The 24,145-nt window shown below is 36.2% G+C and overlaps 1 protein-coding gene across 1 annotated transcript in view; it reads right to left on the bottom strand.

Annotated features, from left to right (window-relative positions):
* The window catches only part of LOC123874317 (acetylcholine receptor subunit alpha-like 1), a 336,305-nt gene that overhangs the window by 28,320 nt on the left and 283,840 nt on the right, over positions 1-24,145 (bottom strand). Inside the window, exons 5-6 of the mRNA XM_045919572.1 lie at positions 19,165-19,209; positions 6,743-6,852 (exon numbers count right to left, since the gene is read on the bottom strand). Of these exons, the coding sequence (XP_045775528.1) occupies positions 6,743-6,852; positions 19,165-19,209 (155 nt within the window). The remainder of the gene's footprint in view (positions 1-6,742; positions 6,853-19,164; positions 19,210-24,145) is intronic.

Genomic DNA, 24,145 nt, shown 5'->3' with positions numbered 1-24,145 from the left:
CGGATAAGCATAGCGAATCGGCCCCCAAATGACAACCTATTTCGAAACTTAGGTATCAATATCGCCTTGATGTACGAATACGATTTATACAAGTTTCGCTTCCCTACTCCGCTTTTTCCCTGAGATATTAAAAAAAATGTGCGTGAGTACGACTATCGTTCAAAGTGTCATATCTCAGAAAGTTTTAAAGATACAAACGTGAAACTAACGCGAGATTTTAGGTGACCTTTAAGAGCATATTTTATATTTTTTTCAGATTTTTGGAATGGTTACGAACATTTTTTTTTAAATAAATAAAAATTTAATTATTATTATTTCAGTGTTCCTTCTTAGGTACAATCACTGAAAAAAAAAATGTTATAGTACTTGACATGTATTAATACTCAAAAAAAAATCGTTTGAAAAAATATAGTGCAACACTGCAAAAAAAATTAAGTTCCACGGTACTAGGTTATACAAGGATATAGACATAGGCACATGTACAGTGTTAATAGGTAAGTCGACCTAGATTCGTTATAAGGTTGCAGGGGAGGTCAAATGCTATCAAAAACTCCATAATACCTATCGGCGAAAATAGCCCGTTTTTGAGTTTTTCAGGAAAAATAAGAATTGAGGTTTTTTTAGTTAATAAAAAAAAAGTAGCGCATATTTCCAACCTTTTATACAATTTCTGAATAGCAGACATCCCAACTTAACAATTAAGTACTAAAAAATAATCTTTAAATGTTTTTCATTAGGGTTCAGATACTTTACCAGTTTCATACTTTAGTTCTTTGACAAAAAGCTATTATTTTTTTAAATAGCACTTACAGAAATTCAATTCTTTGAACACAGCTGCGTTTTCGTTTTCTATTACCACCTTTTAAGTTTTGACTACCTTTAAATAAAGTTAAAATGATTTTAAAAAATTTAAGAGTTGAGAAAAGTCTCTGTAGTGCTCAAATTGTTGAATTCCTTCAGCTAATTTTCAATTTATTGAAGGTTGTAAGAAGATATTATAGCCAGGTAGGTAAGAATATTGAAATGTTTTATTGCTTAATTAGTTTAAATATTTAATCTGCCAGTCAAAAATCTCAGTAATTTTGAAGAAAAAAAAATAGCACTTTTGACAAAGTAACTAATTATGAAACTGGTAAAGTATCGGAACCCTACTGCAAAACATTTAAAGGTTATTCTTTAGTACTTATTTATTAGTTGGGATGTCTGCTATTCGTAAACTGTATAAAAGGTTAGAAGTATGCTCTAATTTTTTTTTATTAATTAAAAAAAAAAACGAATTCTTAATTTTCCTAAAAACCCAAAAAACTCAAAAACGGGCTATTTTCGCCGATAGGTATTATGGAGTTTTTGATAGCATTTGATCTCCCCTACAACCTTATAACGAATCTAGGTCGACTTACCTATTAACACTGTACATGTGCCTATGTCTATATCCTTGTATGACCCAGTTCCGTGGAACTTAATTTTTTTTGCAGTGTTGCACTATATTTTTTCAAACGATTTTTTTTTGAGTATTAGTACATGTCAAGTACTATAACATTTTTTTTTTCAGTGATTGTACCTAAGAAGGAACACTGAAATAATAATAATTAAATTTTTATTTATTTAAAAAAAAAATGTTCGTAACCATTCCAAAAATCTGAAAAAAATATAAAATATGCTCTTAAAGGTCACCTAAAATCTCGCGTTAGTTTCACGTTTGTATCTTTAAAACTTTCCGAGATATGACACTTTGAACGATAGTCGTACTCACGCACATTTTTTTTAATATCTCAGGGAAAAAGCGGAGTAGGGAAGCGAAACTTGTATAAATCGTATTCGTACATCAAGGCGATATTGATACCTAAGTTTCGAAATAGGTTGTCATTTGGGGGCCGATTCGCTATGCTTATCCGGCTAGACCCTTTAGGTGACTTTCAAACTAAGATAACTATACCAAAGGGGATAATATCATATGAAAGGGCTCTATTATACATTCTAAAACAGGTTTTATTTATTATTATTATGTAAAAGAGTTTTTGATTTATCGCGCAAAATGTAGAAAAAAATATACAATAAGTCAAAAACTGAAAATCTGACATTTTTTTTAAAATTCCAAGCCGAAAATATACTTAAGAATTTATTAATAGGAATCGAGAGTTTATGCACTAGATAGAGTTCGTTCATTCACTGAAATTTCCAGTTCATTTACTGGCAATTTATCCTTTTGTTAAATAAAATAATTTATAATAATTAATACCACGCATTTTATTTGATTTTTTGATATACTGTGTACAGATACACAAAAAATAAAAATTATATATAGAACAATTCTCATATATCTTAATTTTAGGTGAAAGTCAGGGTAATCCTTATTCGTTCATGTACTGGATCTTTTACCCTCCTACGTCAAAATACTAAAAGTCCGCGTAAATTTCGCAGATTTAAATGTCTGCTTGATTAATTGTCTTGATCATGTCATGACATGTCAAAATTGCTAGTTTGAAGGTGAAATCGTCTAAGTCATTCGAGATGGTTTTCCTCTTAAGTAAATAATATAGGATAGGGCAGCATTTATATTTTTCATCTAATTTGGATCTCAGGTTAGTCCTTGACTGGGGATCCATAAAAGTATTTTTTTTAATCCTTAAAATGAAAATTTAAATTAAATTAATGGAAACAGGCTAATTTGAAGAGAGTCCGGCACTCTATTGTAATAATAAGACCGTTTCTAGCGAAATTTTGAATCGTATGGCGGCACGTCTTTGTCGATAGAGTAATAGCTAGCTGTAGCCAAAGTCTTCTACCAGACCAGACCCAGACCAGTGACTAGAGTGAGATATTAAATTCCAAAATTGTCCCTACCAGGAATGGATAGCGAGCAAACAAGCAGGAGGCGGTTCACCTGATGTTACGTGATTACCGCCACATACGAATATTTGCAGCACCAGAGGAACCGCCCAACGTTGCCACTTGTCAGTTATTCAGGAATTTGTTAATGAAATACCCCATGTTGAAATCTAGTGGGAACACCGCTGACGAGAGTTTCACAATTCGCATGTGCGTGGAAAAAATATCTGACACAATGAGTAAATCAGGCCAGAAAATGTCAAAATGACCTGGAAGTGCCCTGGAAATGTCGAAATGAGCTTTTAAAATCCCAACTAAATAATCTCTAAAGTTAGAGAACAAAACAGCGCCAAGTCGTAATCAAAATGAATTCTTGAATCCACTGCAATAAAATAAAAGTCTCTTTGGATTAGCTGTTTCTCTACATTGAATCCGCTCAAACAATCGTTAGGTACTGCTTTTAGACTTTCTATCTGCAAAGATAAAAGTGCTCAGCTACTAATTCTTTCCTTTCCTTCGCAATTACAATTGAAAGAAGCGCCTGCTCCCGTTTGATGCGATTCAGCCAGTGTTTATCCTACCGTGCTTAATTCTACCTTGATGCTATTTAGATTAAGGCCTGCACTTATCGTGCCTTCCGCCTGGCCAACTTTAGGCACGTTCTCTGCCGTTGGGCTGACCACATTTAAATTTCAACTCTATATTAAGCGAGATAAGCAACTTTGTGGTTTGATCGAGACGGTTGGATGGCGTTAATGCATAGAAATGCGGTGAACTGCCAGTGATAATGGGTGGCGTAGGAATATATGGGATTTAAAAACGACTCTAAGCTGCTGAGATGGCTCCAATCGAATCACGAGCTTGAGTGACGTCACAAATTTTTCGCTGCTCTACTTTGCTTTGCTGATGCTAATTTTCAACCCCCGACCCAAAAAGAGGGTCGTTATAAGTTTGATGTGTGTATCTGTGTGTCTGTCTGTGGCATCGTAGCTCCTAAACTAATGAACCGATTTTAACCGATTTTGTTTGAAAGGTGGCTTGCTTGATCGAGAGTGTTCTTAGCTATAATCCAAGAAAATCGGTTCAGCCGTTTGAAAGTTATCAGCTCTTTTCTAGTTACTGTAACCTGCACTTGTCGGGGGTGTTATAAATTTTTAATTTACACTTGTTTATATCAGCTTTTTTGTATTCATTATAGGCAAGCGCTTGACCACAATCACACCTAATGTAAAGTGATAATATGGCCCAAAAATAAGACGCGTTTACCTAGAAGATGCCTATTCACTCATGTTTTAAAGATACCCGGATTGTAAATGGTAGGAAAAACAGATCGCGGAAGAGTATTCCAAACCTTAGCCATGCGGATGAGGAGCTTATGCTTATGACAGTTTACAAACAAAGTTTAAGAATTATAAACTTAGAGCTATTGCCAAGGGTATAGGTACACTTTTGATTCTCGTTTTTATCAAATAATAATAATAATTGTATAATATATACAACATATCAACGTACAGTTAAAGTTGATATGTGGTATGAAACTTGAAATTTTCATGGGAATAAAAACCCATAAGGTTCTTCCCGTTGACCTAGAATTTCGAGGCAGGTAGATATGTCTTAGCTCAAGTGAAAGGGAAAATTCGGAAACCGACACCTACATCATGACATCACAAAAAATTAAAAAGAGTTATTTCATCTACGACTAGCGACCCGCCCCGGCTTCGCACGGGTGGACACTTATTTTTTCTATTTTCCGGGATAAAATATAGCCTATACGAATTCGGATGAATCCCTCTAAGTAATGGTAAAAGAAATTTTGAAATCGGTCCAGTAGTTTTTGAGCCTATTCAATACAAACATACAAAAATACAAAGGTTTCCTCTTTATAATATTAGTATAGATGGTACGGAACCAGACGTTTGAGAGGCCGACTCGCACTTTACTAGTTTTTACAACCCAAGATAAATCGTTACTGTTCCCAATATCAGGAATTATGATTAAGAGAGTTGCCAACTTCGGAAGTTATATAAATGTTAACCGTAAAATTGCTTCAGCCCTGACACGAGGATAATTCCAAAGTTCGTATTTGAAAGCGAGGGCAGGCTCTCAAAGGGAAGTTTTTGTCGCGGTTAGAAGCCGTGATAAACTTGCTCAGTCATCGTGATAATGTAAAATAATGGTAGTCGTCCGAGAAAAGATAAGGGGACCGCCAAATAAAATCTCATTTTATAGACGAAGTTAGGCTTCATTGAAAGAAATTGGACTAGTAAAACTGAGGGTAGACGCAAGTTTGTTGAGAAACTTTCCCAAATTGATTTTATCGTAAATAGTTCTTGAGTTAGATTAATATTAAGGTCCGTTGCTAGGACTGGTTTGTATCTTTAAAGAAAGTTTTTAGTTAGAACTTAGGAATGTATTGCTACATTCAAAATGGTGCTTGCCTATCCATTTCTCTATGGGGCTTCAGCAAATTACTAATTTAAAACTACTCAAGAAATAATGCAAAAGAATTTTTTGAACTTAAAGTGTGTGGTGATTACTTCGGGCCTTACGTGGATTATAAAAAACTTTAAAACTGACCATGGAGAATCTATTCGTATGCGAAAGGAACTGGGAACTCAGTGCATTATCATCCCAAGAAAAACCCTACCATTAATGTGACTAATGGACAGAAGTCACGACCTTCAGAAATGAAAATTCGACATAGAGAAAAGGGAAAACTAAACACTGAAATAAAAAAAAAACTTGCGTTAAAACCGATCTGAGGGTAATTTCAAAATTTCTATTTCAAAGCTTTCATTTGAAAGGAGGTTTCTGTCGCGGTTAAAAGCCTGCGATAAACTTCGTCCAGTCATCGTGATAAAACGAAATAATGGAATTCGTCTGAATAAGTAGGTATCACGTTTTATAGACGAAGTTTGCGTTCATTGAAAGAACCTTGGCCTTTGGAAATTGGCCTAGCGAGACCCGGAATAATGGAATATGAGTTTGTTTAGGACTTCCTTTAATTTCACTGGATGGCGTCGATTTTGATATCTTTTTCTGTGCTTACTTAATTTGTATCTGAATTTTTTTCTTTTTAATATCCCTTGAAAGCGATGAATAATGAATACTTAATAAATTAAAAAGACTTACTTTTAGTGCTATTCTACAAAAAGTCTATCTCACAGTGACAAAAAATATTATATCGGTTACTCTGATTCTTTCACAGATTTTCTCATAAGTATCTGGTATGATCATGTACAACTCCGAGTATAAAGGTAGGTAAGTAATTTTAGAACAACTCTCTCACAAAGCTTCTATGCTAGGCCGATGTCCCAGCGCAAGTTTTAAAAGTCCAAGTTCTGTCCCCGTTTAGAGAACTTCATAACTTTTAACAGCTTTGGTCGGGGCCGAGTTTGTATCACCGTCATTTTATCACGTTTCAGAAATTTTTATTCACCTGAATGGTTTTTGAATTTCCTGTACATTTTACAAGTTTTCGCTTACCATAATGTTTAATCGTAAATTCCGTGGACAATTTTTTTTGCACTTCTAGAGCTTGGTTAGGAAAGTTAGGCAAAAGGTTGAAAAGAATATAATAATTAGTGATCTCGTGACGTTAGGCTTCACGTTTCAAAAAAATTTTCGTTCAAAGTAATATTTCTTTATACAGACCTTATACCTACACCTATTTTTATCAGCAACATCAATGGTTTATTATTATTTAACTGGCCTTAAGCTTATAGAATAGAAACATGATGTGGAGTCGAGTCTTTGATGACTATCTTAACTCAGCTTTATGTGATTTAATCGTGGTTGAGAGCCGATTGTAAATAAAGCTTAGTTTGAGTTGGTATCAAAAAAGACGCGACATCTCCGATCTGCCGGTATGCGTTGTGCTTTAGAATACACACGAATTATATGTAGAACTTACTTATTGTACAGCACGATGTCCGGTAGCCATATGTGTTCTGAAGGCACGTGTAAGGTGTCGACGCCGCCATAGTCGTCGGGGTTCCATTTCAGCTTGTAATCATTCCATTCCTGCAAAAACATACACAGATACAATAATGCTTAAATTATTGATATCTAGGTCTTGGTCTGGTGGGAGGCTTCGGCCGTGGCTAGTTACCACTCTACCGGCAAAGCCGTGCTGCACGCCAAGCGATTTAAGGTACCTACGCACTCGAACTGAACTGCGCGTCGCATCAGCGCCCCGCACGATATTCTCTCCAGCCGCGACGCGCGTACCGCGTAGCGCGTCACTGCCGCGCGTCGCGCAGTTCAGCTGCAGTTCAGTTAGAGTGCGTGGGCACCTTTAGCGTTCCGGTACGATGCCGTATCTGCGTGCATTTAGGTTTTTTAAAATCCCGTGGGAAATCTTTGATTTTTCTGGATAAAAAGCATGCGTGATTGAACGAATAACCAATAAACCAACAAACAAACACACTTTCGCATTTGCAATATGGGTAGTGATTTAACTTTTGCAGATTTAAATTTTAAGAGACCACTATGATTGTGTGGATTATTCTGCGAATCTTTTTTACAGTTAGGTACCTAAGTATTTCAATTTATTCTTATTTATTTCAACCTATTCTTTGCCCACCCCCTATTAGGAAGTCCTCTCATTATAAAAGCATTTACCAAATGTCCTTAAGGCATTCGTATATTCTCGAAAGTGTTCTTAAAAGAGTTTTCGCCGGGGTCCAAATAAATCCGGTCTGTTGGCTTAGAGCCGTTAGCGTCGGAAATTGCGGGACCTTATTAGATTCCGGCTTCAAGCGTCAATTGGGCTGGCTGTAAGTGAAAATAGACTCAGCCGTTTTGCACTTGTAAGTCCGTCGCCTTCGGAACGTCGTTTTTGTCATTTGTTGCGTCATGAGTTTTCTTACTACTTAGCCCAGAGGTCTAAACTTTTGAGGGTTCTCAACTCTCTGGAACACCATAACTAAACCTCTACTGTCCGCCCATCTGTCTGTGAGCGACCTCGCACTTGATCGGTTTAAAAAATAATCTATTTAGGTGGCTTGGAAATAATAAAAAGTTATTTAAATACCTGATTCATCATGAAACTCAATCACCTTGATCATAAATAAGTATGAGGCGACACATTTACGAATGGAGGCGATTAACATAACATCATTACAAACAACGGGATTAGGCCATTATAAATAAAACGAATTTAGAATGAGGGCTCCTTAAAACACAACTGAATAGCAGCTTCATCATGAAACTCAATTATTATTTTGGCGAGCTTTGTACGTTAAATGAAATTACTGTTGGCAAAACTCAATTTAAATTTGACGACGTGGCCTTAATTCTGAAGCGTCTTTGTAAATAGCTGCGTATAGGTCGCGTAATACTAGATATTCTAATTGAATTACGCATATAATGAGCGCTTTAGTATTGTAATCCTGGTATAACATTCCGTCGGGATGTTTGGCAACCAGGAATTGGGCCACAGTGTTTTGTTAGGTACGCTGCGAGGTTGGTATACGGTTAAAGATATCCGTGATACGTGATTAAGTAAGCGTTCACGCTATTAACATCTAACAGCCTTAATGCTTTCTAGATATTATGTTTATAGCAGTGAAAAAAAAAAGAAGTAGGTACCTATTATAGTCCGTACAAATTGCGGACTCACTCAGGAATAAGTCAAAAAATTTGACTAATTTGATATAGAGACAAATCTTGTAGACACTCAAATCATTGACCTAAATCAATGCCTAGATCAAACAAAATCAAGCGAACCTTAGCACGCGTTCACACCTAACGTAATGCAGTTGCCAATAATAATTGTGAGTAGGTTCACTATGTACCCATTATGTACCTTAGCGTGAACTTAAAGTCATACTGCACATGATGGGCTGTGAAAAGTTAGTAGACAGTCAATCAGACACACAGACATACTTTTGCGTTTATAATATTAGTATGAATCAGGAAGGGAAGTTTCTGGTACAAGATGATAAACAAGTGAAAAGAGAATATGATTGAACTTGTAGTTAATAACCAAAAAATCTTCATAATATCACCCAAAAGCAATTGAAAAAGCATTTGTTATTGCCATTTGAGCCACAACAGCTGGTAAATTGTAATGAAATCAAGAGACCAAAAAGCTTTAGGCGATCAGCTGAAATGTTCCCTTTAATAATACTCTTGACAATTCGACACTGCCGTTGAAATAGCGTGGAATTTTTATATTCACCATTTACATTGGCGAAATTACAAAGTGCTCGATTCGCTCTCATTTTTTATTATATGCCTGTATGAAACGTAAGTGTTCTGTAATCGTTATTACACTTTTCGCTGTGCTTCAGTACACTCGTATTTTGTTTATTTCGTTTACGTGGTTGACCCCTTACCACACGTGTTTATTATATTTTAGTTTATTTATTCATACACAGTGTAACCAGAACGCTAGCAGAAACGAAGTAAGATGATAGTACTGATGATTACTAATAAGATACCACAAAAAAGCGCGAAATAAACAAATAAAACATCCTGTATTTTTAAAAGTTCACAATATATTGCAAACTAGCTGATGCCCGCGACTTCGTTCGCGTGGATGTAGGTTTTTTAAAAATCCCGTGGGAACTCATTGATTTTCCGGGATAAAAAGTAGCCTATGTGCTAATCCAGGGTATAATTAATCTATCTCCATTCTAAATTTCAGCCCAATCCGTCCAATAGTTTTTGCGTGAAGGAGTAACAAACATACACACACACACACACATACAAACTTTTGCCTTTATAATATTAAGTGTGATAAAACATCTGACTAACGCTAGAGTTTAGGTGGGGTATTGAATTGAATTTTGCACGCTATACATTGCACGTTTGAAAAAATATTAATACCCCGTACCCCGATTGCCATCTCGACCTGTCGCGTACTATACTTCCGAAAAGCGCATACAGCCGATGAATCTGAGGTTATAATAACGTATTTTGACCTCCTAATCACGAATATCATAACGCAAATTGGCGGAATAAGATATTACATCTATATACATATAATAAAAATTGTAGAAAAGTGGTGTCTGTACAATGGAAATATATAAAAAAAAAGTAGCAGGGGTTGTTATTATATCGATGCCGAACCCGAAATTGTAATTAATATTTTTTTTGTCTGTTTGTCTGTTTGTCTGTTTGTCTGTGTGTTTGTGCACGCTAATCTCAGAAACAGCTTATTCGATTTAGATACGGTTTTCACTAATATATTGTAGTAAGCTTCACTTAGCATTTAGTGTTTATTTCATGTCAATCGGTTCATAAATAAAAAAGTTATGTCAATTTAAAGAATCACGGCGAACATTTTTAACGTACAGAGTACGTACTACACGCCTCGCGCCTGAGCGTCCGTGGCTATATAAAGCGCGGTCACTATTCCACGCGAACGAAGTCGCGGGCACAGCTAGTTAATAATAATTACATTAAAGTGCTTTCTCAATCATTTATTTTCAGGAGCCGTTTTATCTGCTTCAGACCGGATTCCGGTTTTAAATGCTTGAATCAAAGGATAACAAACTTTTTCTCGTAACTTTTTTATTTGTTGTTCCGCTTTGATGATGTTTTTTGCTGTTCTATTTATAACAACTAAATGATGCCGGCGACTTCGTCCGCATGGACTTCAGAAATCACAAACCCCTCGTTACCCCCTTAGGGATTGAATTTTCAAAAATCCTTTCATAGCGGATTTTTACGTCATAATTTCTATCTGTCTGCCAAATAGCCCGATCTGTCCAGTAGTTTGCGCTGTGCGATCCTAGATCATTTAGTCAACCAGTCAGCCAGTCAGTTAATCGGTCAATCAGTCACCTTTTCCTTTTGTATATTATTTAGATAAGCCTCTAATCCAATTAGTATTTAGAAGTTAGATTGTTTCACTGTTTCTGGTTTAGTCCCAATAGATTGCCAGGAGGCAATCCCTCTGTTGAAACTGGTAAACTGCCAAATCCGGATTAAACTAATGAGTACGTGTTGACTATACATCTATATAACTTTAACCTGTACTATAAGAGTCTATTAACAGGGCTCTCTCCGTCACTCGCTTCATACAATCGTAGTTCCAATTTCATTTGAATATTAAGCAACCAAAGTCCATGAAATTTTGCAGACATATTCTAGAAACTAATATCTGTGTCTGTGGTGTTTTAGATTTTTCTAAAAATATATAGTTTTAAAATTACAGGGGCTCAAAAATTTGTATGAAATTTTTTAAGACCGCGTAACTTTAAAACCGAATATTTTAACAGAAATCTGGAAAACCACAGACATAGATATTAGTTTCTAGAATATGTCTGCAAAATTTCATGGACTTTGGTTGCTTAATATTCAAATGAAATTGGAACTACGATTGTATGAAGCGAGTGACGGAGAGAGCCCTCTCAAGATGATATTAAAGGCAAATAGATGAAGAAAGAAAGTTATTTTTTTTCAAATAAACTTTTATTACATAGGTTTTTAAACTATAACTAAATCGAACACTGCAACTTATTTAAAATATCCTTCGTATCGAGAAAATCCAGCCAGAAATTCGGCGGATGCTCTTTTCTAATAGGTATTCAATTTACAATCATAAGCCATGTCCCGCAATCCCGCGTATTTTCAAACCTTTTTTTTATTTTATTCATTAATGAATATATTAACGCAGTTTTGCTATTGATAATACAATGGATTGAGAGAGTGGAAATTGTTATTCAAACATTGTTTGCATTACATTCAGAGCTTCAATAGTTGAACGGTTAAAGGAACGGACTGAAAACCGTAAGATCGCCGGTTCAAACCCCCACCCGTCGCACTATTGTCGTACGTACTCTTAGTACAAGCGGGAAAGGAGAATATTAGTCATCATTGGCTAATATTCTTTATAAAAATAAGACAAACTTGATTACAAAATTGGTTAGGGACGAATTATGTAGGTAAATAGGTATGAAAAACTAAACCACAGTTTGTATGTACCTAAGATGTGGATATTCAAAAATATCACTCTAAAGCACTCTGAAGAAGAATAATATGGAAGAGTTTGTCTATTTTGAAATGACGCGCCCCACCACCGCATTTTACACTTCACTACTACACAAAATTATGCAGTGGGGCGCGTCATTTTAAAATAGACAAGCTCTCAAGCTCTACTGTTAAATTAAAAAAATTGAAGAACAGTGAGAGTAAGTACAAGTACCTAACAATTTTTCGCGAAAACGAAAAATACAAACGAAGCGGTCCTGGCAGCTTACAAAACATTCCGAGGAATGAGAAATGAAGTAATAAAACAAAATCGGATAGTAATAAAACTCCAAATATCATAAACAATGCGAAAAACAAGCGAGCGCTGAAGGGGAATTGTTCCAAACAAAAATTCCATAAACTTGCTTTGCATTCAACTCAAGGAATTTACAGCAGGAATTCATTCAAACATAGCTTAGACTACGCTCGTTAATAAATTATTATTAAGAAAGTGTTTTATAGTATAATTGCTTGTGCTTCGTTCTTTTTGTAAAAGAAATGGTAGAGTACTTTTGAAACATTGACTTCGCTTTAGCGTTTTCATTAAAATGAGTACCTATCTCCAAACAACGGACAAAATAAAACCTATTAGAAGGATAGGGATCAAAAGCTGGGTTCACGGTTCCACAGTAAAGAAGATATTGAATTTTTTAGAACACAGTTAAAACCTTTGTCCTACGCCAAATCGATCAACATATCCCTACTAATATTATATTATAAACTAGCTGAAGCCCGCGACTTCGTTTAATTTTCCGGGATAAAAAGTGACCTATGTTTTAATCTAGGGAATAATCTATCTCCATTCCAAACAGCCAAATCCGTCTAGTAGTTTTGCGTGAAAGAGTAACAAACATACACACTTACACACAAACTTTCGCCTTTATAATATAACTAATATGATGCTGTTGGTTTGTCTATCAATCATGTCATAACAAAGCAACAGATCAACGTATTTAATTTTGCATGGATATAATTCGAGGTGTGTGTACTGGGACTTGATTGAAACAATGTATGCACTTTTGAACACTTCTTGCCCATTGTATTTTTGCTGGTTGAATAATTTATACTGTTACTGGCAGGATCATATTTTGAGGTGTGTGCGCTTGGAGTTGAATCAAACGCGTCTGCTTTTTACTTACCTTCATTTATTATTATTGCTTATTATGTAACCCCACAACAAATTAAAAATATGGACAGTGAGGTTATTTTTAATAACGAAAAATCAAAGAGTTCCCTCGGAATTTTTAAAACCCTAAATCCGGACGAAGTTTCGAGCATCATCAACACACACACATACACACAAACTTTCGCCTTTATACTATTAGTGTGACAATAGAAAATGGATCAGGCAAGTTACCATTAAAAAGGGAAAAGGAAATTGTTAACTGTTAGAAAATTCTTAACAGCGGATAAACAAAAAACTTACTTTGCCAGTATTGTAACAAAATGCTAACTTTGGGGAGAAAAAACAAAGACGAGAAATCTATACAGTGCCAATAGATGCTGGCACTCATTGTACACCCCAAAGTTATAAACTTTGACGTGGAGCGAAATTCCCTTGTAAAATTTCCATTGCCCTGAAAATGCGGTGAACCTTAAATGATTTAGGTGAAAAACCTTTTTTATACTAACATCCAAAGATACGAAATAAGGTTACAAATAATGATCTTTATGTACTATTAGCTTATGCGCGCGACTTCGTCCGCTTGGAGTACACAAATTTCAAACCCCTATTTTATCCCCTTAGACGTTAAATTTTCAAAAAATTCCTCTCTTTGCGTAGGTATATCTACGTCATCATAGCTATCTGCTTGCCACATTTCAGCCCAATCCGTCCAGTAATTTGAGCTGTACCTAGAAAAATCCGTTAATCAGTAGTCCTGTCCGTCAGTCAGTTTTCCTTTTATACATTTAGAAGTCTTGCTAGTTTTTGTCGGTAGGAATGGCATTCCGAACTAATGATAAATTCTTTTGACAATTCAAAAGCACTTGTAAAAGTCTATTTAAGAGGGCTCTCTCCGTCACTCGTTTCATACAAACGTAGTTCCAAATTCATTTGAATACTAAGCAACCAAAGTCTATGAAATTTTGCAGACATATTCTAAAAACTAATATCTATGTCTGTGGTTTTCCAGATTTCTATTAAAATATTCGCTTTCAAAGTTACGCGGTCTGAAAAATTCACATACAAATCTTTGAGCCCTTGTAATTTTAAAACTACATATTTTTAGAAAAATCTAAAACACCACAGACACAGATATTAGTTTCTAGAATATATCTGCAAAATTTCATGGACTTTGGTTGCTTAGTATTCAAATGAATTTGGAACTACGTTTCTATGAAACGAGTGACGGAGAGAGCCCTGTTAAATAAAATTAATATACATAAAAGGAAAGCTGACTGACTAACTGACTGATCTATCAACGCACAGCTCAAACTACTGGACGGATCGGGCTGAAATTCGGCATGCAGCCAGCTATTATGACGTGAACATCCGCTAAGAAAGGTGGTTCGTCATTTGTATAGTCGACGCAGACAAAGTCGATGGAATAAGCTAGTCCTATTATACCTTATACCTACCAAAATATGCCTTAGAGGTGGCTATAATCACCGTACATGAGGTAACTTTGGTCGTTTTTAACCCCCGACCCAAAAAGAGGGGTGTTATAAGTTTGACGTGTGTATCTGTGTGTCTGTGTATCTGTGTATCTGTCTGTGGCATCGTAGCGCCTAAACGAATGAACCGATTTTAATTTACTTTTTTTTGTTTGAAAGGTGGCTTGATCGAGAGTGTTCTTAGCTATAATCCAAAAAAATTGGTTCAGCCGTTTAAAAGTTATCAGCTATTTTCTAGTTTTCTTGTAGGAAAGAAGGTTAGATAACCCTTAGGTTCATAATATACAAGTGTCAATTGACAAATGTCAAGCTGTCAAGATGGACGTTGCCTAGATATACATAATTATTTATTTTAAAATGATTTGTCGGGGGTGTTGAAAATTTTTAATTTACACTTGTCTTCCAGTTTACCTACTTCCATGCTGTTGTACCTACATACATTTTTAAGAAACTTGATTTAAAAATAATAAAATACTTAGTCCAAAATTATTTTATCATTTCTATTATTGATATTGCCTCTACATTAATAATTATGTTTTACTCGACCTCCTTTATCTTTCATCACAAATAGTATTAGATGGGATGGAGCTAAAGGAAAATACATCAAAAGATTGCTGACAACTAAGTTCATATAAAATTCAATATCGACGACGGCCTACATCTGAACCAAGTTTCCTTCGACCTTGTTACCTAAATCATAAGGTTTAAATTCTCCATCTCGTTCACATGAATTCGGTACGTGATCTTTCGTTTCGCTTTTCCCTGTGATAGTGAAGGTTGTTTCGGTGGACCTTTCTTATCATAAATCATAGGACTTTACTTGCAGTTAACACGTTTGTCAGTAACGACTTGCGTGGGGGCTGTTAGGATATCGTTATGTGTATAATATCTATAGGTACATCACACTAATATTATAAAGGAGAAAGTTTGTATGTGTGTGTGTATGTTTGTTACTCCTTCACGCAAAAACTACTGGACGGATTGGGCTGTTTAGAATGGAGATAGATAATATCCTGGATTAGCACATAGGCTACTTTTTATCCCGGAAAATCAAAGAGTTCCCACGGGATTTCGAAAAACCTAAACCCACGCGGACGAAGTCGCGGGCGTCAGCTAGTATTATTATAAAAAGACTTGCCCTGGCTGACGTATTCTGTCTGGGTTTTTGGGGAAAAAAGTACGTGTTTGAATCCTCAACCACGTACTTTTTCCACGTACTGAATATGAGGCAGGCCTACGTTTTATCACCGCTTTTAGTTCTTCTAACACCGCTACGTTTGGTGTTAATCACACTTCACCCGAATATTATAAAGGTGAAAGTTTGTGTGTATGTGTGTGTGTATGTTTGTTACTCCTTCACGCTGTACAGTGCTGATTTTCCACTGGACGGATTTGGCTGAAATTCAGAATGGAGATAGATAATATCCTGGATTAGCACATAGGTTACTTTTCATCCCGGAAAATCAAAGAGTTCCCACGGGATTTTGTAAAATCTAAATCAAATTCTAAATCTAAATTAAGCATAAATCTGAATACATTGTTCACATTGTTTCGATACAGACGTCAATCTCTAAACAGCACCTCTAGATGTTTTGGAGGCACCTCTTTTCTCCTACCATGGGAGAAAGTTTTCAACCCGTATACTATAAGTTACCCTCATGATAGTAAAAATGTTATGATCTCCGAATCCAAGTTTATGATTTATTTATACGGTATTCTTAAGTTCGTGAGATTTGTGAAATATATCTTTCTTCTAAATCTAAAAGGAAAAGGTGGCTAACTGACTGACTGAGTGACTGACTAATCTACCAACGGACCGCTCAAATTACTGGACAGATCGGGCTGAAAATTTATATGCAGATAGCTATTATGACATAGACATCCGCTAAAAAAGATTTTTTGAAAATTCTATTCTAAGGGGTTGCAATGATTTGCGTAGTCCATGAGGACGGAGTCACGTGCGTAAGCTAGTCTGTAATAAAATGGTAATCCAATACACAGGGCGCTCGAAAAGATAAAACAAAGTAGGTACAGTTTTCAGCCACCGAGGGGGAGTACGACGAAAAATTATCCGCAATTTCAAACTACAAACTAAGTAAGTACACTTCTGAAGAACGATTATTATCGACTTATACTTTGAAAGTTTGGGAGAGTATTATTAAAGTAGATAAAGAAGAAAAGAGTCTTAATATGCGTAAAATATAAAAATATAAATATTGATGCCCGAGACTTCGTCCGCGTGGATGTAGGTTTTTAAAATCCCGTGGAAACTCTTTGATTTTCCAGGATAAAAGTTGCCTATGTCAATTACCGGGTCGCAAGCTACCTCTGTGACAAATTTCATGTAAATCTTTTGAACAGATAGGACTTTAAGAATCCCGTGGGAATTCTTTGATTTTCCGGGACAAAAAGTAGCCTGTGTCCTTTCCCAGGGCGTAAGCTCACCCTGTACTAAATTTCATCAAACTCGGTTTAACTGTAGGGCCGTGAAAAGGTAGCAGACAGATAGACAGACACATTTTCACATTTATGATATTAGTATGGAAGTATGGATAATAAAACTGCTAGATGATTTTTGTAATTTTTTAAAAGGTGTTTAATGTAATTAAACACCTTTTAAAAAAATTATTCGATATGAAGGAAATAATTAAAATCGACAAAAAGACTAAAATTTGAACAAATTGGAATCAACCCAAAACAGTATTTGTTTGAATTTTAGCCTCTCTAAATGTCTATGCAGGCTATGCAAAAGGGTAACTACACTTTTGACTGCAGCAACGTAATTAGAGGAATAAACCAGTTTTTAACTTTTATCAAGCTCCTCAAAAGTTCCCAGCTCTGGGGGAGAATGGTTCAAAATTTTGGTAAAATTTTGAAGTAATTAATCTGAGCAAAAATCCATTTTATCATGTCCTCTTTTAAGAACCGCCTTTCTTTAAGAAGAAGAAGATTTCATCGACCGCCCGTTGTGCCAGATCCTTTTTTCCACGCACATGTAAACTGTGGAATCAACTCCCATCGGCGGTATTCCCACTAGATTACAACATGAGGTTATTCAAGGGATGGACTAAGAGTCGGGACCAACAAATTTCTGGAAGGCCGGCAACGCATCGGCGGTACCTCTGGTGCTGCAAATGTTCATGGGTGGCGGTGATCACTTAATACGAGGTGACCCACCTGCTCATTTTCTCGCAATTTTTATAAAAAAAAAGAAAAAGCAAATATAATATTTTTAAATCGTAACAGCAAATCCCACACCGCAAAGTTCTGAACAGCTAAGCGAAATGTATCCCGACTGGACGACTGCAGCTTTAGAAAAGCCGAGCACGCACAAATTGACAGTTTTATGCAATACTGAAGAGCTGCACTATTAGTACAAGTTTACATTTCACGGCAACGTTTATAGATTTCGTAATTTTCGTATCGAACCTTTTATCCAAACTATCCATACTAATATTATAAATGCGAAAGTGTGTCTGTCTGTCTGTCTGCTACCTTTTCACGGCCTAACAGTTTAACCGATTCTGACGAAATTTGATACAAGGTTAGCTTATATCTCGGGGACGGACATAGGCTACTTTTTATCCCGGAAAATCAAAGAGTTCCCGCGGTTAAACCCATTCGCTGAACCGATGTGTATTAAATTTGGTACCGAGGTAGATTGCGTCCCTGTAATTGGCATAGGCAATTTTTATCCCGGAAAATCAAACAGTTCCCACGGGATCCTTAAAAACCTAAATCCACGCGGACGAAGTCGCGGGCATCCTCCAGTAACTTCATAAACGGGTCAGCCTGGCTGTCCAGCGCGGAAATGCAGCCAGTATTCTTGCCATCATTCCTTTATTATTTTGATACTCGAAAACTATAAACGAGATCTGCAAAATCGTAGTAAGCCTATTGGACTCCAAAGATTTCCTTTTCTTTGGAGAACAAAGGCAATAAAATACGAACGGACACACATCGGCGTTCTATTAGTCACGTAGACTTGACAAGCGCTGAAAGAAAGGGCCCACGTCTCTCTTTCATGTCAATTTCTGACTGGCCCAATGTCATTTGTCAGGGACACAGGGACGTGACTCGAAGTGGAGTGGCTCCTATTCATTGAATGCTCTTAATATGTCTGACGTGACGATGCGTACCTACATAAATTTGAGAATTTTCAAAAAAAAAGTTGTTTATTATCTTAAAACTGAAAGAATTGTTCAGAAAATAATAAACTCAAACTCAAAGCGTACCATATAAAGTAGTTATTATTGTAAATTTTGACTGTCAATTGTTGAATTTTTAATATGATGATCACGAATGGTGATAATTCATTAAGTAAACTTAAAACGAAAAACTAGAAATAGTCTATCGCCCGGCGACTCTGTCGATGGACTAACACGGATTACTTAATTTACTCTCGCTAAACTGCACAGCAGTTTGTTGGCGTGTAGCACTCGTAAAGGATTACACCGTGGTATCTATCCATAGGTACCTAATACTTTATTATACTACTCTACTAATATGAACTACTTACATTAATCTAACTTCTTTATCCAATAAGTACTGAGTATAATATTTTTTACGCATTGAATTGAATGTAGTCCGTCCGTGCGCATACACAAGACGACTTCCATATAAACTACAGATTCTAACGGTCGCCGTCGACTGAGTCGTCGGGCGACTAGTCAAACCTGCGTAATGGGTAATGGGTCTTATATTTGAAGCTTAGGTAAAGTTAAAATATTGGCTCACCTGTTCTACCCAAACGTTCGTTGTCATGATTTGATTCTTAAGATTCTGAAAAAAAAGAAAAAATATATTAGTTTTTAATATTATTCAGAGATTTCTCAGAAAGTAATCATCTATACTAAATATTATAAAGTCATGACCGCAGCTCGTTCCAGAAATGAGCGGGACTTCAATTACTTTTATACATGGCATAACATTGTATATCAAATCTTTGAAAAGAGCAACCGCCGAGTTTTTGACTGGTTCTTCTCGGTAGGAAAGGCATTCCGAACCAGTGGTAGATGCTTTTGACGATTCAAAAGTACTTGTAAAAGTCTAATCGGATAAAAATACTTTGGATTTTGAATTTTGATCCGCGATTTCCTCCGCGTGGATTTAGACTTTAGGTGTGGAAACTCTTTGATTTTCCGGGAAAAGTAGACGCCTATGTCCATCCTTATGCAGCTTTGCAAGCTACCTGGGTTACTACCTAATTGGTTAAATGGATGGATCGTGAAAACGTAGAGACAGACAGACAGACAACACACTTTCGCATTTTAATATTAAGTGTTAAAATGGATGATGCTGAATGGATGATAAAAGAAAATCTAATCTCAATGGAGACTAGCCAAATACGTAGGGAATAATATGGTTCACAAATACAGCCGCATTCTCTATTCCCTCACTCTCATATTTTGCTATGAAACTATGTAGGTAGTAGTTGTATATAGACCCTTATCCGTAATTGGCATATACATGTCTTGGGTATCAACTCTAAATCGCTTGGCGGTGCGGCTTTGACAAATCCGTTTTCAATAACCCAGATTTGAAACGTTTCAGTAAACGTAATCCCTTCCATACATAATAAAGGATGTAACTTGAATGCTCGCAGTAACATAGCCACTATTATTATATTACCCAAGAACAATCCAATACTTACCAATAACTATTTGCCTTATGCCTGTAGTTTTAGTGATTTAGTATTTTCCAAAACCGCAATGTAGGTAGGTATAGCGTGCAAAACTCGAAATTAATGGGACCCCGTGGCACTTATCTACGCAAAGTATGCAAAGTCAGTCAAATGTTTTATTTGCAAACTTTTACAAAATACAGGATTTTTGAATACTTTTTAGTTTTTTGTGGTACTTAACAATGATCATCAGTGCTATCACCTATCTCCGTTTTTGCTAGTGTTCTACTTACACCCTGTAGGTAGAGCCACATACGAATCGAGGCCTGTAAGGAAAAATATCGTAACTCACTTTTTAGTGCTTTTGAGTTACAGTCATATTCTTTGTAAACAAAAATGCTCTTTTTGTGCGCCCTGTATCTAAATTTGGTTGTGTTACGATTTTAGTCAGTGGAAAAAGATTGTCAGTCAGCATCCATTGAATATGAATATGTTCGAATTACAATGTGTTTTTGTAAATTTTATTTTTTATATATTGCGAAAATCACAAGAAATAATAAAATACTTAGAGTTTGTCTTGTTGATCAAAGTGTTCAAAGTTGGATAGCGTTAAGCTGAACAGAACTTAATAAGATTTTTTTTAATCTTCGACGTGCTCTCCTGTAAAGTTACGGAAAATGAGATACGATATTTTTCCTTGCAGGTGTCGAAATATCAAACGTGATCATAACCAAGACCATTAACTCTGTTATAACTAGTTGGATCATAGTTAAAATCAGTGGTTTGGAGTTGGGAAGTCTGTTTAATGAAATTTCTCGTCGTGGAACAATTGTAAAGTTAACGGTTGTGATCTATAACGGACGGTTAGCGATATTAACTTACTTAACTTGGAGTTTGAAATGCTTCAATGGTTATATTCTTGCTTGAAATTATTTGATAAGAAAAGTTATTCAAATCAATGTCTTGCTACGATCCAAAGATCTATCTGAAAATCACTACGCATATTATAAATGCGAAATTAGGTTTGTTTTTTGGATAATTGGTTTGTTGGTCCTTTAATTAGGTTGAAACGGAGCGACGCGACGGTTCGACTTAATTTTTTTGGATGAATATAGTTATTGACCTGGAGAGTGATATCTAGGCTACTTTTAATCCCGGAAAAACACAGAGTTCGCACGGAATGTTTAAAAACCTTACTCTATGCAACCAAAGTCACGGGCATCAGCTAATTTAATTATAAATAAAATTACTAGAGTAGATTTAAAATAGTCTTAGGTAACCTTGTAGCTATTAATTATTATTATTTCAGCTAAAAATATGGTCATCCTTATGTTTAGTTGACGCAATATAATAACACTGAAACTAAAAACTTCACGGGTCTTTATAAGTTCTATTAAAGTATATAATAGCCTAGCTCCTTAAAGCACTATTAAAAAAACAAAATTTTCAGACCACGTAAAACTACGCGAGAGAAATAAATTATGGAAAAAAAACACTTAAGATTCTTGTTCCACGTGAACACAACTGAAACGAAGAATGTAATTACAGAGCTTCTAAAGTCATTTAAGAGAGAACTCCGAGAATTTGTAGGAAATTCCAACAATATCAATTTTGCAAAAACCTCAGTAAGCGCCGAGTGAGAATGGAATGCAATTTTATCTGATCCGGAGTGTGAACTCTTTGGTAATTAAAGTTAAAGGAATCCGAAAGTTAGCGGGAACTTCGAAAACGTACTTCCAACGAACATTGAGTAATGTTCTGGCAAGTTTGCTCGGCGCTATTGTTTCGCTTTGCTTAGTTTTGAACTTTGCGAAAATAGTGATGAAATGGAGTTGAGATTCATTTTAAACTAAGTTTCGCGGAGTTTTGTACATATGCAAGCATGCAATTTGAGAGATTACAAACAGTTTATATGCTTGATTTTCAGGTAAGGGAAGTGTAATGCCATAATCTGTTTTAGCATATGGAGTAAGTGGCGTATAAGTTGTGAGAAATTGGTTAATTGCTTATCAAAATATCAACTCTTTGAAGTTAGATATTTAAACGCCTTACTTATTTACGTACCTACCTTCTTTCTAAGAATACACTATTTATAATCTTTATTATAAATGCTCAATGAAACTAATTAAAAACATCATGCAATATTTGCATTGATATGAAAAATAATATGTAATAATATAATCGAAAAATTGATAAGTATTAAGTACAATATGCAGTTCCACAGACTTCTTTCTTCTATGAATGGCTCCCCCGCTACCGATGGTGCTTATCACCTTTTCCATCCGCCCCTGCGCGGGAGCCAATTATAAAGTTTAATGAGCCGTCGGCACTGCCCGGCCACCCGTTGGCATTTAGAGCCCTAACACACTGGGATGCCATGCGACGTCACTGGCCACTTAGCCATAGCTATTTCTGGCTACCTACCGTAGCCAGAGTAACTAGAGTAAAAAACACCGTATCCAGGATGAACTACAGTGAGAAAACTCTCGATTCTAATCCTGAATTCTATCAAATATTAGGGTTCAGGCACGTGAAATCAAAGATGCCTAGTCTTTTCATAACCTACTTAGTATCAAATGTTACCTTAGACATACTTAACGCCTACCAGTGTAAGTGAAGCTTTGACGTTTCGTTACAAGTTTCCTGACTGTCATGAATCGTGCCGTAGCCAAATGAGGTTGCCAAATAAGTAGAGAACACAAACACACGGGTGTCCGTCCTGGCGATCAGTTGACCACTGAGCCAGGGAGGTGTAACTTACTTTTATACAAAACACTGGTGACTACGCGTCGCCAGGTCACCAGAGTATTAAGTCTCCACGTAGGGGCTGGCCGGTCAAGTCTACGCTTCAGAATCGACGACGGTCGCCAGGCCGTAGCTAAGTGAGTTAACTGTCATACATTTTTATAAGAATTATTTGGATACGTAGCCGGCGAGGTTGCTATAACACCTTAGTGTGTAAGCGCTCTTATTTACATCAGTGTACTACAGCCCTCGGTGAAAATAAGACTGGAGAGCCTCCACTCACGTAATTATCTCGGTTTTACGTGTTAATTTAACAAACGTATGGTCTATATTAAAAAACTAGTGTTTTGCTCGGTGCGCGAGCTGCTAAAGCAGCTCGCGTGACGTGGTTAGGTTTTACTATATTGTATTAAACCGAATTTATTTATTAATTTACACAATTCACCACAAAACCCCACAAAACGACACCCATATCAATTTTTTTCTTAAAAAGTGCATGTCCGCCATCTTGGATTTCAAAATAAATATCGTTATCAAAATCAGCGCCCTGGAAAACTCTGAAAACGACATCCATATCATTTTTTGTAAAAACGGGGTAGTTGAGGTTAATAAAGTAGGGTGCGTGGGTGCGCGGACCACTAAAGTGGTCCGCGAGCATGCAGAGTTTGTTCCACCGAGTAGACCTTCGGACCCTAATCATCTTTTGCCAAGAAACCACTCTTCCATCTTTTATAGCCTCCGAGATAGACATCAACGAAATTTATACGGCGGCCATCTTGTTTTTCCAAAATTTTCCACTTTTTCTATTAATCGTTTACTACATTCTTCAAAGATTGCGAGTTTCAACGAAATCGGTTGGAAAACAAAAGAGTTACAAAAATCATACAGGCCGCCATCTTGTTTTTTTGAAATGTCATAATTTTTCCCGATTTCCATCCCACACCCGAACATATCTCCCATACATCAATGTATCGTTTTCCGTCTCTTTCTAGGAGAATGAGACATTGAATATTCGCCATACATTTTCTATGGGAAAATAAATTCCGCCATTTTGAATTTTTTTTCTATTCATCGAGTAGACCTTCGGACCCTGATCATCTCTTGCCAAGAAACCACACTTCCATCTTTTATACCCTCCGAGCTGGACACCGGCGAAATTTGTATGGCGGCCATCTTTTCTTCACCATTTTGAATTTTTTTTTCAGCTTTTTGGCAATTGGATGACGTCACGAATGACATTTGCTCGAGCACCCCCCACCTATCTTCAATACCTTAAGCGGGCCCTCCACCCGTCTCCGAAACCCTCAACCATCAGCTCTCTCCATAATTTTGGCTTACTAAGTTTTTGTT

The sequence above is a fragment of the Maniola jurtina genome, chromosome 18 (assembly GCF_905333055.1).
Source record: "Maniola jurtina chromosome 18, ilManJurt1.1, whole genome shotgun sequence".
NCBI classification, from domain to species: Eukaryota; Metazoa; Arthropoda; class Insecta; order Lepidoptera; family Nymphalidae; genus Maniola; species Maniola jurtina.
Note: the sequence above shows the minus strand (reverse complement) of the source record. Positions and strands in the feature narration are given on the sequence as shown.